Below are 16,595 nucleotides of genomic sequence, written 5' to 3'. Positions count from 1 at the left end.
CTACTATAGTCATCTACAACAATTAAGAAATAAGAATGACCATGAATTGACTTTATTGACCTAAATATCAAAGTGAATTACATCATAAGCATGAGCTGCTTTATTGAAACTATGATTATAAGGAAGTTTCTTAAGCCTAGCAAGGTGAAAAATGTCACAGATTCCATTTTGATCAACTATTACATAAGGAAACTTATTTTGCAAACTAACTAATCTACTATGGGAAGGGTGTCCTAATCTGAAGGGCCAAATGGCTGATGTTGGGATAGTGGTATAGTTGGAACCATCAATGGACGCTACATGAGCTATCTTATCGGCAAGATTGAGATGATACAAGCCTTCAAACTGATCAGCAGAACCAATCATCTTCAAATATCTCTTGTCCTGAATAATACATTGTGAACTAGTAAAATTTACTATATAATGAGGTGATTGACATAATTTTGAAACAATAATTAAATTGACTGAAAAGTTAGGGACATATAAAACATCTGCGATAGAAAATTGTGGAGAAAAACTAACAGTTCCAGAATATTTTGCAATTGCAAAATTTCCATTAGGTAATGTGATATTAATGGGATTGATTTCAATATATGACTGAAACCAATTCAATGAACTGCATATGTGATGACTAACACCTAAATCTTTAATCCAAGTACTAATAACACATGCATTAAATGAAGAAGAGCTTATACCTTTGTGTATTACTGGAATGATTAGTGATCATGGATGAACCAACCTGATTGGAACTTGCAGTATTAACATTGGAAGCAGGATGTGAACTCTGAAGAATTGACAATAACCTATCATATTGGTCTTGAGTAATAGATGGAGAAGCAACAATAGTGTTGGATAAAGAAGCAACAATAGTGGAATCAACAAGCCCTTCCTTAGATGCAACAATATGAGTAGAAGCAAATTTCTTCATATGTGGAGGTTTGGAACCATATGAAGATTGAGCAGATTGCTTGTAACTAGAGGAAGAAGGTGTAAAACGAGCAGCATTAACAAGAATTGTAGAATCATCAGATTCAGGAGATATACCTTGACGTTCATGTTGCAACACGAGAGAGAACACCTTGTTGATCGGAGGAAGAGGATTCATAATCAATATCTGAGACTTAACGGTGGAAAAATTCGCATACAAACCAGTAAGAAAGCGAATTGTATGAAGCAGAGAGTGATTGCAACGTGCAGATCACATAGCCTCACAAGTACAACGGCGAGAACAGGCACATGAAGGAATAAGAAGATACAGTTCCAATTCTTCCAAAATTACCTTCAAATCAGTGTAAAAATCGATTACAGACCTAGAATCTCGCTTCAATGCATAAGCCTCTTGCTGCAATTCAGAGATGCGAATCAAATCGCCTTGAGAAAACCGTTCACGCAAATCATTCCAAATGTCAATAGTGTTCTCCATGAACACAACAGATTGAGCAATCGACGACGAAACAGAGCTGAGAATCCATGCCGAAACGAGTTGGTTACAACGATGCCAAGCTTGAAACGCAGGATCAAAATCATCTTCAGGAACATGAAGAGTTTCATCAATGAAATCAAACTTCTTTTTCGCACCCAAAGCGCGTTTCATGGAGCGAGACCATGAATGGTAATTAGATTCGGTGAGTAGAGGAGTAACGATGACGGAGGAACAGGATCAGGAGCATTACGTGGAGGCATGATGCTGGAGAAAAGAGAATCGGAGAAGAAAAAACGAAGGAAAGAGAAGCTCAGAACGAAACGGTTGTGGTGGTGGCGGAAAAACAGTTACGGTGGAAGGTCGAGGACCTTATGGCAGTGATACCATGTTACGATGTAAAACTAGGAGAGAAGAATGGAAATAATGATTCAGTATTATTGAGTTAATTAATGAAAATACAACTCCATGATCTTATATACAAAGATGAGGATCTAGGATAAGCTAATCTATGCTCAACACACACTAACATGTACTACCAGTTAGTTACAATATAGAAACTAACTATCTTCTAATGTTATCATCTCACTGCATTCTTTATTCTTTGTGATATTTAACAATTAATTCAGTTTTTCTTTTTTGATAAGCACAATTAATTCGGTGGTGATTAACTTTAAACTTAATAAAAATGATTACAATTTAATTTTCCACAACTACGATAAGTGATATTGAAACCACTTGATGTCATAGCAGCAATGCAAAAAAAAAAATAAATTAACCACTAGAAAGTAGCTTGGGAGTGTCGCATCTACTATATAAAAAAAGAAGATACTAATGAAATTCTCAATTTACCCTTTTTTCATTTTTTGACACATAATCAATTCAAGGTTATTTTTTGTCTTTATAAAAAAAGTTTAGTAGAAAAATGCTAAAAAAATTTCTTAGTAGGATTCGAACCCTTAACCTTTTTTTTGTTTTGAAAAACCTTTTAATTACACTTCTTATTACATTTACTACTAAGCCATATGAATTAATTTGTTATATTTCTACTATATAAGAATTTCTACTATATAAAAAAAGAAGATACTAATGAAATTCCCAATTTGCCCATTTTTCATTTTTTGACACAAAATCAATTCAAGGTTATTTTTTGTCTTTATAAAAAAAGTTTAGTAGAAAAATGCTAAAAAAATTTCTTAGTAGGATTCGAACCCTTAACATTTTAATTACACTTCTTATTACATTTACTACTAAGCCGTATGAATTAATTTGTTATATTTTTGGAACCAACATATAATCTACTATATAAGAAAAGAAGATACTAATGAAATTCCCAATTTGCCCCTTTTTCATTTTTTGACACATAATCAATTCAAGGTTATTTTTTGTCTTTATAAAAAAAGTTTTGTAGAAAAATGCTAAAAAAATTTCTAAGTAGGATTTGAACCCTTAACCTTTTAATTACACTTCTTATTACATTTACTACTAAGTCATATGAATTAATTTGTTATATCTACTATATAAGAAAAGAAGATACTAATGAAATTCCCAATTTGCCCCTTTTTCATTTTTTGACACATAATCAATTCAAGGTTATTTTTTGTCTTTATAAAAAAAGTTTAGTAGAAAAATGCTAAAAAAATTTCTAAGTAGGATTCGAACCCTTAACCTTTTAATTACACTTCTTATTACATTTACTACTAAGCCATATGAATTAATTTGTTATATTTTTGGAACCAACATATAATCTACTATATAAGAAAAGAAGATACTAATGAAATTCCCAATTTGCTCCTTTTTTATTTTTTGACACATAATCAATTCAAAGTTATTTTTTGTCTTTATAAAAAAAGTTTAGTAGAAAAATGCTAAAAAAAATTCTTAGTAGGATTCAAACCCTTAACCTTTTAATTACACTTCTTATTACATTTACATATAAGCCATATGAATTAATTTGTTATATTTAAGGAACCAACATATAATCAATATGAGTTAAATGACCAATTGTAACCACAAAACTCCATTTTATTTGTTACTTCTTCCACAATTTTTTTCTTTTTATCTAAAAATCCAATTTTTTGTATGTAACCCAAATTCAAATACTTCACTTTATACAAATTCAATTTTTAACTGGGCATCGATATATCTTATACGTATTTATTAACCGAGCATCGTCCATTTGCCACGTTTTTGTTAATATAGGTAGATTACACTTTTTTTTCTTTTTACCTACAAATCCAATTTTTTTGTATGTAACCCAAATTAAATTACATCACTTTATTTTTATTTATTTTTTAATTTAAATTACCACTTCTCCCACATTTTTTTTCTTTTTATCTACAAATCCATTTTTTTAATTACCTAAAAAAATAAAATATTAATGTTATATTTGTCTACACATATATTTTTTTTAACCTTACTTAAAACAAAAATAGTTATCCTTTTATTTTATGTTTCCGTTTTTTTATTTTCTGAAAAGTTTTATATGAAAAGTTTTATTTCAACTAAATATATTTAAGAACAAAACTTATAAACAGTTCCATAGAAACTGTTTTTTTTGTACAACATAGAAATGGTTTTTATCGTGACCAATTGAAATATGACACATGGATTAATTTATTCCATATCACTAATTTCAATTTTAATAAAATTCACTTTGTCAATTCGAATTTCGTCAAGCAAGTGGAAGAGAAGAGTAAAGCAATGTATGATCACCACTTATGCTTAACAATATATATATATATATATATATATATATATATATATATATATATATATATATATATATATATATATATATATATATATATATATATATATATATATATATATATATATATATCTTCATCAATGGGAGGACTCAAACGATTTCAGTTTGTTGGCCTTTCATCAAAGCCTCTCCATGGTTGGGGGTTATTGTCATGTTTATATTGTTGTTGTTGTTGTTGTTGATTTCACTTTCAATGATACAATCAATGTTGATAACAACGATGAAAATTAAAAACCCAGTTTCATTTTTAGATTTTTAGATAATTGTGAACTGACGGAGTTTAATAAATTATTAACGACGAATAAATTAATTTAGGTGTCGCATTTTAATTGGTGAACAGTATCAACAGTACCTATGGAACTGTTTCTAAGTTTTGTCCTATATTTAATTAATTTAATATGAGAATATGGTGGGAGAAAAATGGAACTATTTCTAAGTTTTGTCCTATATTTAATTAATTTAATATCAGAATATGGTGGGAAAAATTGAAAAATTCACGAAAAAATGTTGAGATTAAAACAGTAAGAATTCTGAGTCATCTCGAGGGAATTGGTTTCTGCAGGGTTGTGCGGATGATACTTTTAGTTTTAAAAAAAAAAGAATTAAATACAAAGTTAAAAAATCAATGACTTTTTTTTAGAAGTTTTTTTTGGAAGATATTTTGTTGTTGATATAAGGACTAATTAATTTTTTGAGAAATAAATTACCTTTTATTTTACTGGAACAAAAAATTCACTTGTCATCAATACATTGGTCATTCTTTTGAAATAGATTGACCACTACATTATGCAGAATTTATATTTAGTCTCATGCAACTTGTGTTTTACTAATATATTATGTTGTCTATTATTTTAAATAATTTACAGGTTATATTCATATTAATATGGGAGCATAATTTTTTTGGTTATATCTACGGGCCTTATCTTTTTACTCATATATTAATAAAGTTGTATATATTTTTATTAATTTTACGAGTTATACTTATATATTAATATGGGGACATCATCTTTTGTGTGAATTCTAAGGGACCTATGTTTTTCTTCTTATTAATAAGGTTTTTTGTTCTTTAATAATTTATGTAGCACATATATTTATACTCATATATTAATACCAGAACCTTTTTTGTTTTTAATTTCTACAAGATTTATATTTTTAAGAATTTAATTTATATGCACCGTCAGTGTAAAGTTATTTTACACATGTATCCAATAATATACTGACACATCATGTATGGTATGTAAAAACACATGATGTGTCAAATTCATTAAATGATGTAGCAACATATCATTGGATGTATGTGTAAAGAATCTTTACACCGACAGTGCACAACAATTAAACTTTATCTTTAAACATATTTTAATAAAATTGTTTAATTTTTTATAATTTTCCAGGTTATAATAGATCATATATTAATACAGGGGCCTAATTATTTTGTTGATTTTTACGAGACCTATGTTTTTTATTAATATATTAATAAGGTTGTCAATTCTTTCATAATTTCTACATGACATATATTTATACTCATATATTAACACAATAATCTAATCTTTTGTGTGATTTCTGCAGGGCTATATGCTTTTACTCTTATTAATAAATTTTTCAGTTTTTTACTATTTTTTGTGAGATCTATATTTATACTCATATGTTAATACAATGACCTAATGTTTTGTGTAATTTTTGTGGGACCTATATTTTTTACTCATATTAATAAGCTTGCACGTTCTTTTATAATATATGTGGAACCTATATTTATACTCATATATTATCATCAAAACTTATTTTTTATGTTGTCTATTTTTTTTTACAATTTTACGGGTTATACTCATATTTAATATTTAATACGGTGACCTAATTATTTTGATGATTTTTGTGAGACCTATATTTTCACTAACATATTAATAAGGTTGCCTATTTTCTAATAATTTTTACGGGACTATATTTATACTCATATATTGAATACACAGACATGAGTTTTTGGTTATGTTTACAAGACGATGTTTTTACTAATATATTAATAAGGTAGCATATTTTTTTTTCATGATTTATTCCATATCACTAATTTCAATTTTAATAAAATTCACTTTGTCAATTCGAATTTCGTCAAACAAGTGGAAGAGAAGAGTAAAGTGATGTATGATCACCACTTATGCTTAACAATATATATATATATATATATATATATATATATATATATATATATATATATATATATATATATATATATCTTCATCAATGGGATGACTCAAACGATTTCAGTTTGTTGGCCTTTCATCAAAGCCTCTCCATGGTTGGGGGTTATTGTCATGTTTATATTGTTCTTGTTGTTGTTGTTGTTGATTTCACTTTCAATGATACAATCAATGTTGATAACAACGATGAAAATTAAAAACCCAGTTTCATTTTTAGATTTTTAGATAATTGTGAACTGACGGAGTTTAATAAATTATTAACGACGAATAAATTAATTTAGGTGTCGCATTTTAATTGGTGAACAGTATCAACAGTACCTATGGAACTGTTTCTAAGTTTTGTCCTATATTTAATTAATTTAATATGAGAATATGGTGGGAGAAAAATGGAACTATTTCTAAGTTTTGTCCTATATTTAATTAATTTAATATCAGAATATGGTGGGAAAAATTGAAAAATTCCCGAAAAAATGTTGAGATTAAAACAGTAAGAATTCTGAGTCATCTCGAGGGAATTGGTTTCTGCAGGGTTGTGCGGATGATACTTTTAGTTTTAAAAAAAAAGAATTAAATACAAAGTTAAAAAATCAATGACTTTTTTTTAGAAGTTTTTTTTGGAAGATATTTTGTTGTTGATATAAGGACTAATTAATTTTTTGAGAAATAAATTACCTTTTATTTTACTGGAACAAAAAATTCACTTGTCATCAATACATTGGTCATTCTTTTGAAATAGATTGACCAATACATTATGCAGAATTTATATTTAGTCTCATGCAACTTGTGTTTTACTAATATATTATGTTGTCTATTATTTTAAATAATTTACAGGTTATATTCATATTAATATGGGAGCATAATTTTTTTGGTTATATCTACGGGCCTTATCTTTTTACTCATATATTAATAAAGTTGTATATATTTTTATTAATTTTACGAGTTATACTTATATATTAATATGGGGACATCATCTTTTGTGTGAATTCTAAGGGACCTATGTTTTTCTTCTTATTAATAAGGTTTTTTGTTCTTTAATAATTTATGTAGCACATATATTTATACTCATATATTAATACCAGAACCTTTTTTGTTTTTAATTTCTACAAGATTTATATTTTTAAGAATTTAATTTATATGCACCGTCAGTGTAAAGTTATTTTACACATGTATCCAATAATATACTGACACATCATGTATGGTATGTAAAAACACATGATGTGTCAAATTCATTAAATGATGTAGCAACATATCATTGGATGTATGTGTAAAGAATCTTTACACCGACAATGCACAACAATTAAACTTTATCTTTAAACATATTTTAATAAAATTGTTTAATTTTTTATAATTTTCCAGGTTATAATAGATCATATATTAATACAGGGGCCTAATTATTTTGTTGATTTTTACGAGACCTATGTTTTTTATTAATATATTAATAAGGTTGTCAATTCTTTCATAATTTCTACATGACATATATTTATACTCATATATTAACACAATAATCTAATCTTTTGTGTGATTTCTGCAGGGCTATATGCTTTTACTCTTATTAATAAATTTTTCAGTTTTTTACTATTTTTTGTGAGATCTATATTTATACTCATATGTTAATACAATGACCTAATGTTTTGTGTAATTTTTGTGGGACCTATATTTTTTACTCATATTAATAAGCTTGCACGTTCTTTTATAATATATGTGGAACCTATATTTATACTCATATATTATCATCAAAACTTATTTTTTATGTTGTCTATTTTTTTTTACAATTTTACGGGTTATACTCATATTTAATATTTAATACGGTGACCTAATTATTTTGATGATTTTTGTGAGACCTATATTTTCACTAACATATTAATAAGGTTGCCTATTTTCTAATAATTTTTACGGGACTATATTTATACTCATATATTGAATACACAGACATGAGTTTTTGGTTATGTTTACAAGACGATGTTTTTACTAATATATTAATAAGGTAGCATATTTTTTTTTCATGATTTATTCCATATCACTAATTTCAATTTTAATAAAATTCACTTTATCAATTCGAATTTCGTCAAACAAGTGGAAGAGAAGAGTAAAGTGATGTATGATCACCACTTATGCTTAACAATATATATATATATATATATATATATATATATATATATATATATATATATATATATATATATCTTCATCAATGGGATGACTCAAACGATTTCAGTTTGTTGCCCTTTCATCAAAGCCTCTCCATGGTTGGGGGTTATTGTCATGTTTATATTGTTCTTGTTGTTGTTGTTGTTGACTTCACTTTCAATGATACAATCAATGTTGATAACAACGATGAAAATTAAAAACCCAGTTTCATTTTTAGATTTTTAGATAATTGTGAACTGACGGAGTTTAATAAATTATTAACGACGAATAAATTAATTTAGGTGTCGCATTTTAATTGGTGAACAGTATCAACAGTACCTATGGAACTGTTTCTAAGTTTTGTCCTATATTTAATTAATTTAATATGAGAATATGGTGGGAGAAAAATGGAACTATTTCTAAGTTTTGTCCTATATTTAATTAATTTAATATCAGAATATGGTGGGAAAAATTGAAAAATTCCCGAAAAAATGTTGAGATTAAAACAGTAAGAATTCTGTGTCATCTCGAGGGAATTGGTTTCTGCAGGGTTGTGCGGATGATACTTTTAGTTTTAAAAAAAAAGAATTAAATACAAAGTTAAAAAATCAATGACTTTTTTTTAGAAGTTTTTTTGGAAGATATTTTGTTGTTGATATAAGGACTAATTAATTTTTTGAGAAATAAATTACCTTTTATTTTACTGGAACAAAAAATTCACTTGTCATCAATACATTGGTCATTCTTTTGAAATAGATTGACCAATACATTATGCAGAATTTATATTTAGTCTCATGCAACTTGTGTTTTACTAATATATTATGTTGTCTATTATTTTAAATAATTTACAGGTTATATTCATATTAATATGGGAGCATAATTTTTTTGGTTATATCTACGGGCCTTATCTTTTTACTCATATATTAATAAAGTTGTATATATTTTTATTAATTTTACGAGTTATACTTATATATTAATATGGGGACATCATCTTTTGTGTGAATTCTAAGGGACCTATGTTTTTCTTCTTATTAATAAGGTTTTTTGTTCTTTAATAATTTATGTAGCACATATATTTATACTCATATATTAATACCAGAACCTTTTTTGTTTTTAATTTCTACAAGATTTATATTTTTAAGAATTTAATTTATATGCACCGTCAGTGTAAAGTTATTTTACACATGTATCCAATAATATACTGACACATCATGTATGGTATGTAAAAACACATGATGTGTCAAATTCATTAAATGATGTAGCAACATATCATTGGATGTATGTGTAAAGAATCTTTACACCGACAGTGCACAACAATTAAACTTTATCTTTAAACATATTTTAATAAAATTGTTTAATTTTTTATAATTTTCCAGGTTATAATAGATCATATATTAATACAGGGGCCTAATTATTTTGTTGATTTTTACGAGACCTATGTTTTTTATTAATATATTAATAAGGTTGTCAATTCTTTCATAATTTCTACATGACATATATTTATACTCATATATTAACACAATAATCTAATCTTTTGTGTGATTTCTGCAGGGCTATATGCTTTTACTCTTATTAATAAATTTTTCAGTTTTTTACTATTTTTTGTGAGATCTATATTTATACTCATATGTTAATACAATGACCTAATGTTTTGTGTAATTTTTGTGGGACCTATATTTTTTACTCATATTAATAAGCTTGCACGTTCTTTTATAATATATGTGGAACCTATATTTATACTCATATATTATCATCAAAACTTATTTTTTATGTTGTCTATTTTTTTTTACAATTTTACGGGTTATACTCATATTTAATATTTAATACGGTGACCTAATTATTTTGATGATTTTTGTGAGACCTATATTTTCACTAACATATTAATAAGGTTGCCTATTTTCTAATAATTTTTACGGGACTATATTTATACTCATATATTGAATACACAGACATGAGTTTTTGGTTATGTTTACAAGACGATGTTTTTACTAATATATTAATAAGGTAGCATATTTTTTTCATGATTTATTCCATATCACTAATTTCAATTTTAATAAAATTCACTTTGTCAATTCGAATTTCGTCAAGCAAGTGGAAGAGAAGAGTAAAGCGATGTATGATCACCACTTATGCTTAACAATATATATATATATGGGGTTTTCTAACTTAGACCCTAGTTAGGTCTAAGTTAGCAAGGTGCACCTTTTCAATTGGACCAAAATACCCATTCTTTTAATTTTTGAAAGAATAGAGCAACAGGGGCATTTCTGTAATTAATAGACGTGGATCCAGTGTCGCGCGCGTACGGAAGGACCATGGTTACAGACCGTTGATTTCCATCAGACAGCCAAGATGTGATACCATTAAGACTGTCTGATCAATCAGACAGCCCAGATCATCCTGATCTATCAGATCATCCTGTCTGCGCCACACTAGATTATAAACTGGAGAGAGAAAATTTTGCTTTTGAAAAAGGCAGCCACGTGTCAGCATATGAATGGGTCTGCGTGATTTTTTTCATTTTATACTTTAAACTCGATTATTTCGTCGTAAATTAATTTTTTATTTTTTATTTTTTATACCAAAATTCATAATTTTTTTTTTCTCTACAAATAGAGACTTGGTTCGTTTGATTTGGACACCGAAAAAAAAACGCAATTTTTCACTACTTTAAACTCGATTGTTTCGTCGTAAATTAATTTTTTATTTTTTATTTTTTATACCAAAATTCATAATTTTTTTTTTCCTACAAATAGAGACTTGGTTCGTTTGATTTGGACACCGAAATCCTTCTGAAACCATTTATATGGTAGAATGGTTTCAGAGAGTTGTAATCTGAAACCATTTTGCTGGTAGAATGGTTTCAGTAAGTTGATTATTAGTTATTTGCTTCTGAAACCATTTAACTTGTAGAATGGTTGCACATAGTTGTATTCTGAAACCATTTTACTGGTAGAATGGTTTCAGTGAGTAATTTATTAATTGTGTTTGCTTCTGAAACCATTTATCTGGTAGAATGGTTTCAGAGAGTTGTAATCTGAAACCATTTTGCTGGTAGAATGGTTTCAGTAAGTTGATTATTAGTTATTTGCTTCTGAAACCATTTAGCTTGTAGAATGGTTGTACATAGTTGTATTCTGAAACCATTTTACTGGTAGAATGGTTTCAGTGAGTAATTTATTAATTGTGTTTGCTTCTGAAACCATTTATCTGGTACAATGGTTTCAGAGAGTTGTAATCTGAAACCATTTTGCTGGTAGAATGGTTTCAGTAAGTTGATTATTAGTTATTTGCTTCTGAAACCATTTAGCTTGTAGAATGGTTGCACATAGTTGTATTCTGAAACCATTTTACTGGTAGAATGGTTTCAGTGAGTAATTTATTAATTGTGTTTGCTTCTGAAACCATTTATCTGGTAGAATGGTTTCAGAGAGTTGTAATCTGAAACCATTTTGCTGGTAGAATGGTTTCAGTAAGTTGATTATTAGTTATTTGCTTCTGAAACCATTTAGCTTGTAGAATGGTTGCACATAGTTGTATTCTGAAACCATTTTACTGGTAGAATGGTTTCAGTGAGTAATTTATTAATTGTGTTTGCTTCTGAAACCATTTATCTGGTAGAATGGTTTCAGAGAGTTGTAATCTGAAACCATTTTGCTGGTAAAATGGTTTCAGTAAGTTGATTATTAGTTATTTGATGAGATTAAGGTAGTGAAAAATTGGGTTTTTTTTTTCTGTGTCCAAATCAAACGAACCAAGTCTCTATTTGTAGAGAAAAAAAAATTATGAATTTTGGTATAAAAAATAAAAAATAAAAAATTAATTTACGACGAAATAATCGAGTTTAAAGTAGTGAAAAATTGCGTTTTTTTTTCGGTGTCCAAATCAAACAAACCAAGTCTCTATTTGTAGAGAAAAAAAATTTATGAATTTTGGTATAAAAAATAAAAAATAAAAAATTAATTTACGACGAAATAATCGAGTTTAAAGTATAAAATGAAAAAAAATTAACGCAGCCAATCAGCTTCTGACACGTGGCCTGCCTTTTCAAAAGGCTTTCTCTCTCCGCGTCAGCCATCCAGCAAAACGCGCACCTGTCGGCGCGTGTGATGCACGCGCTCTGATCTTGTGCAATCACACGCTGCCACGTGTCCTGGGGGGGGGGGGAAAAAAAGAAGTGGGGGCGCGTGTACTGTTGCATAAAATTACAGAAATGCCCCTGTTGCTCTATTCTTCCAAAAAATTTAAAAATGGGTATTTTTGTCCAACTCAAAAGGTGCACCTTGCTAATTTAGACCCAACTGGGTCTAAATTAGCAGCCCCCTATATATATATATATATATATATATATATATATATATATATATATATATATATATATATATATAGGGGGCTGCTAATTTAGACCCAGTTAGGTCTAAATTAGCAAAGTGCACCTTTTGAGTTAGACCAAAATACCCATTCTTTTTATTTTTGACAAAGTATAGCAACAGGGACATATATGTAATTTCCATGAAAAAAACACGCGCCCCCCATATCTCGCGAGCCCCCCATACCATTTCACCAAATCAGTTTCACGCGCCCCAAAAGAATGTAATCAACGCGCCGCATCTCTAAACTCATCGCAGATCCAACGAAAACCACCATCATCATCATCATCATCGCAGCCACCGTCCACCGTCACGATTCAACGAAACCATCATCATCATCATCGCAACCACCATCGTTCTCTTTAATTTCAGAGAATCAACGATTCAACGAAACCATCATCATCATCATCATCATCGCAGCCACCATCAACATCGCAATTCAACGATCCAACGAAAACACCATCAACATCATCATCGCAACATACGGTATCCCTTCCATCTCTTGTATCTGTAATTCTATTTCATTTTTGTTCTGAATCTGAACTTTAATTGTGCGTTTTTGTTTTTATTTATGAAATTGTGTGTGTGGAAAACTATGAAACCATTTTGCTAATATAATGGTTTCATTCAATTGGGTCTACCTATGGTTTTGAAGAATTAACAAAAGTCAGGGATGAATAAATACTAGTCACTGATATTTGGATGAAACCATTGTGAATGTAGAATGGTTTCACTAATAAATAATCACTGATGTTCGGAGTCCTAATGGCTTTTTGACTAAGTTGTGAATATTTTATACTGATATTTGGATGAAACCATTGTGAATGTAGAATGGTTTCAGAGAGCTGTTTCCAAATGTTCGACTTGCTCTTGTCTCTTTTGTGGCATTTCTCATTTCTTTAACTCATGCATATGCATCATCTCCTCATAATTGGCTCTGTGTAAATAGCTATCTTGGTTAGTGGCATGACAAATAAGGAACACGACTAATAGCTCCACGACCTGTGGACTTCAGTAGACTTGAGAAAAACTCGACTAACTCGTATTTGATTGTCTTTGCACATTCATCTAACCTTTGTTCGACTGAGAGAAACTCAACTAGATCTAAATTTGAAGACATGTTATACACATCAAAAGGCATACATGAATTTAGTATATTTACTCATGCATGATTCTTTAGAATTTTTTGACTAGAATAAAGGATTACTGAATATCGAAAAAGGATCGATTCTATGTGTTTATTCAATGCAAACCATATATGGGCTAGCTAAAGAGTTTTGGGCCAAAATATAGGTTGGCTCATTACAATTTCAGTTCAGATGGTTTCTCTTTCAGTTCAGATGGCTATTGCTACAGAGGTTTGTTATCCGTGATAATGTGGATAATCATGGTCAAACGCGGCCAATACAGACTCGATTGCAGTCATATTACATTCACAGACACATGAAAAACCTTGATGTCGTGGCCAAGATAGTTGTTGCTAACTTTGATTTTCATGTTAAGATATCATTTTGGTATTGGGTTATTCATTGATATATTGGTTGTTTATGTGTATAGAATACCATTTTTGTTTAAAATTGGATGACACTGACTATGAAACCATTTAACTGTGATAATGGTTTCAGTGTACAACGCTATGAAACCATTTAACAAGAAAAATGGTTTCATTAAAAAAATAGATTTACATGAAAATCATTTTTAGACCACTATAGTTAGTTTTACACTCAATACTGTGATTAGGAAGATGGTTTTGAATTCAACAAGTGTAAATTGATATGATAGTGATAATGGTAGTCCTAGTCTAGTAATGTAAACACAAATAGGAAAAATGGTTTTGAATTCAACAAAACATTACTCAGATATTATACTCGTCCATAAACTTTGTTGATTTTGTAACAAACGCATGAGCTTCTAAATATTATGATTCCGATGCATTTTTACCAAGTTTATGATGAATTCCTTTGTTTAAAATTGGATGACACTGACTATGAAACCATTTAACTTTGATAATGGTTTCAGTGTACAACGCTATGAAACCATTTTGGTATTGAGTTGTACTCTGAAACCATTATACCAGCAAAATGGTTTCAGACAGTTGATACATTTTATTTGTTCTGTTTTATGCTTTTTTTGTGATGATTTTTGTGATGGTATAATGGTTGAGTTCTTATGAATTTGTTATGTTTTAGGGTGAAAACATTTAAGTACCTAGAGATGGTAGATCCACCAACCTTCAGTCTCGGGTTGACAGCTTCGGATGAGGAGAAAGGGAATGCTTCATCATCTGGTGCTGAGGCAAATGTACAGCATAAAGGAAAGGAAAAAAAAGATGAGAAGAACGTAAGTGATAAAGTGGGGAAAGATAACGATGCCGATCCAAGATTGAGGCACAAGCTTAGCATACCTAAGGTGTACGACATTATGCAAATGATAGAAGGAAAAACAAGGAAAGATGAGATAGTTAAGGAACTTACCGAATGTGGCTTTGGAGGAATGAGGTATATATGTAATTGGACAAAGATTCCTACCTTCTTTGTGGATTGGATAGTAAAAAGCTTTGAAAAAGAGCACATGTGGATTAGACTGACAAAGACAAAGGTACTCCCTTTGAGAGATGATGATGTACATCGAGTGTATGAGCTACCAATGGCGGGGAAGGAAATTAACTTGGATCTTTGTTCTGATGGAGCTATAAGGAGACTAAGAAGAGAATTAGGATTGGGTGGGGGTAGTTCTCCACGTGTGAAGGTGAGTGATTTGGAAAGTAAATTGAAGACGATCGAGCATCCAAAAGCATGGGTTAAAGGGGCAATCTGTTATATCATTCACAATATTTTGTGCCCCACTAATCATAGTGGTGTATCACTACAATATGCACAAATATTGGAGGATCCAGCCGGCGTGTCATCGTACAATTGGTGTTCATATGTTCTTCAATATATGAAAGAAGGTTTGCAAAATCCGATTGTTGCAAATCCATTAGCCGACTTCCATTTCCTCATGGTAATATTTCTATATCTTACTACTTATATTTTTTTTGGATAACAATTAACGACTTGAACATTTTTGGACCACTATAGTTAGTTTTACACTCAATACTGTGATTAGGAAGATGGTTTTGAATTCAACAAGTATAAATTGATATGATAGTGATAATGGTAGTCCTAGTCTAGTAATGTAAACACAAATAGGAAAAATGGTTTTGAATTCAACAAAGCATTACTCAGATATTATACTCGTCCATAAACTTTGTTGATTTTGTAACAAACGCATGAGCTTCTAAATAGTATGATTCCGATGCATTTTTACCAAGTTTATGATGAATTCCTTTGTTTAAAATTGGATGACACTGACTATGAAACCATTTAACTGTGATAATGGTTTCAGTGTACAACGCTATGAAACCATTTAACAAGAAAAATGGTTTCATTAAAAAAATAGATTTGTTGTTGTGACTGTACTAATTTATTGTGCAGATTAATTATATGGAAAAGATGGGGAAGAAAAGCCCATTTCTGACCGGGAGATACAAACGACCCTCACTTCGTGATTGGGACGTAAAGACGGCAACCCAAGATATTCAAAAGGTCCACGATGTTATGGGACTCGAGTATGGGTTGACAGCCGGTGTAACCACATTGAACAACACTGATGAAGTGCCACTCGTGCTATGCTTTGATGCATATACTTGTCCATTGTCTGCGGTGAGTGAAAAATAA

At 29.5% G+C, this 16,595-nt stretch overlaps 1 protein-coding gene across 1 annotated transcript; it reads left to right on the top strand.

The window, feature by feature from the left end:
- Positions 1–15,090: 15,090 nt before the first annotated feature.
- LOC123886186 lies at positions 15,091–16,595 on the top strand. Its single transcript, XM_045935519.1, has 2 exons — positions 15,091–15,879; positions 16,353–16,595. The coding sequence occupies exons 1-2, from the start codon at positions 15,091–15,093 to the stop codon at positions 16,593–16,595; spliced, it is 1,032 nt and encodes a 343-aa protein (XP_045791475.1).

The sequence above is a fragment of the Trifolium pratense genome, linkage group LG5 (assembly GCF_020283565.1).
Source record: "Trifolium pratense cultivar HEN17-A07 linkage group LG5, ARS_RC_1.1, whole genome shotgun sequence".
NCBI lineage: Eukaryota > Viridiplantae > Streptophyta > Magnoliopsida > Fabales > Fabaceae > Trifolium > Trifolium pratense.
Note: the sequence above shows the minus strand (reverse complement) of the source record. Positions and strands in the feature narration are given on the sequence as shown.

Coding starts and splice junctions, on each gene's coding strand:
- LOC123886186 (XM_045935519.1), top strand. CDS start 15,091: ATGGTAGATCCACCAACCTTCAGTCTCGGGTTGACAGCTTCGGATGAG. Junction 15,880..16,352: donor CCGACTTCCATTTCCTCATG/GTAATATTTCTA, acceptor TTTATTGTGCAG/ATTAATTATATGGAAAAGAT.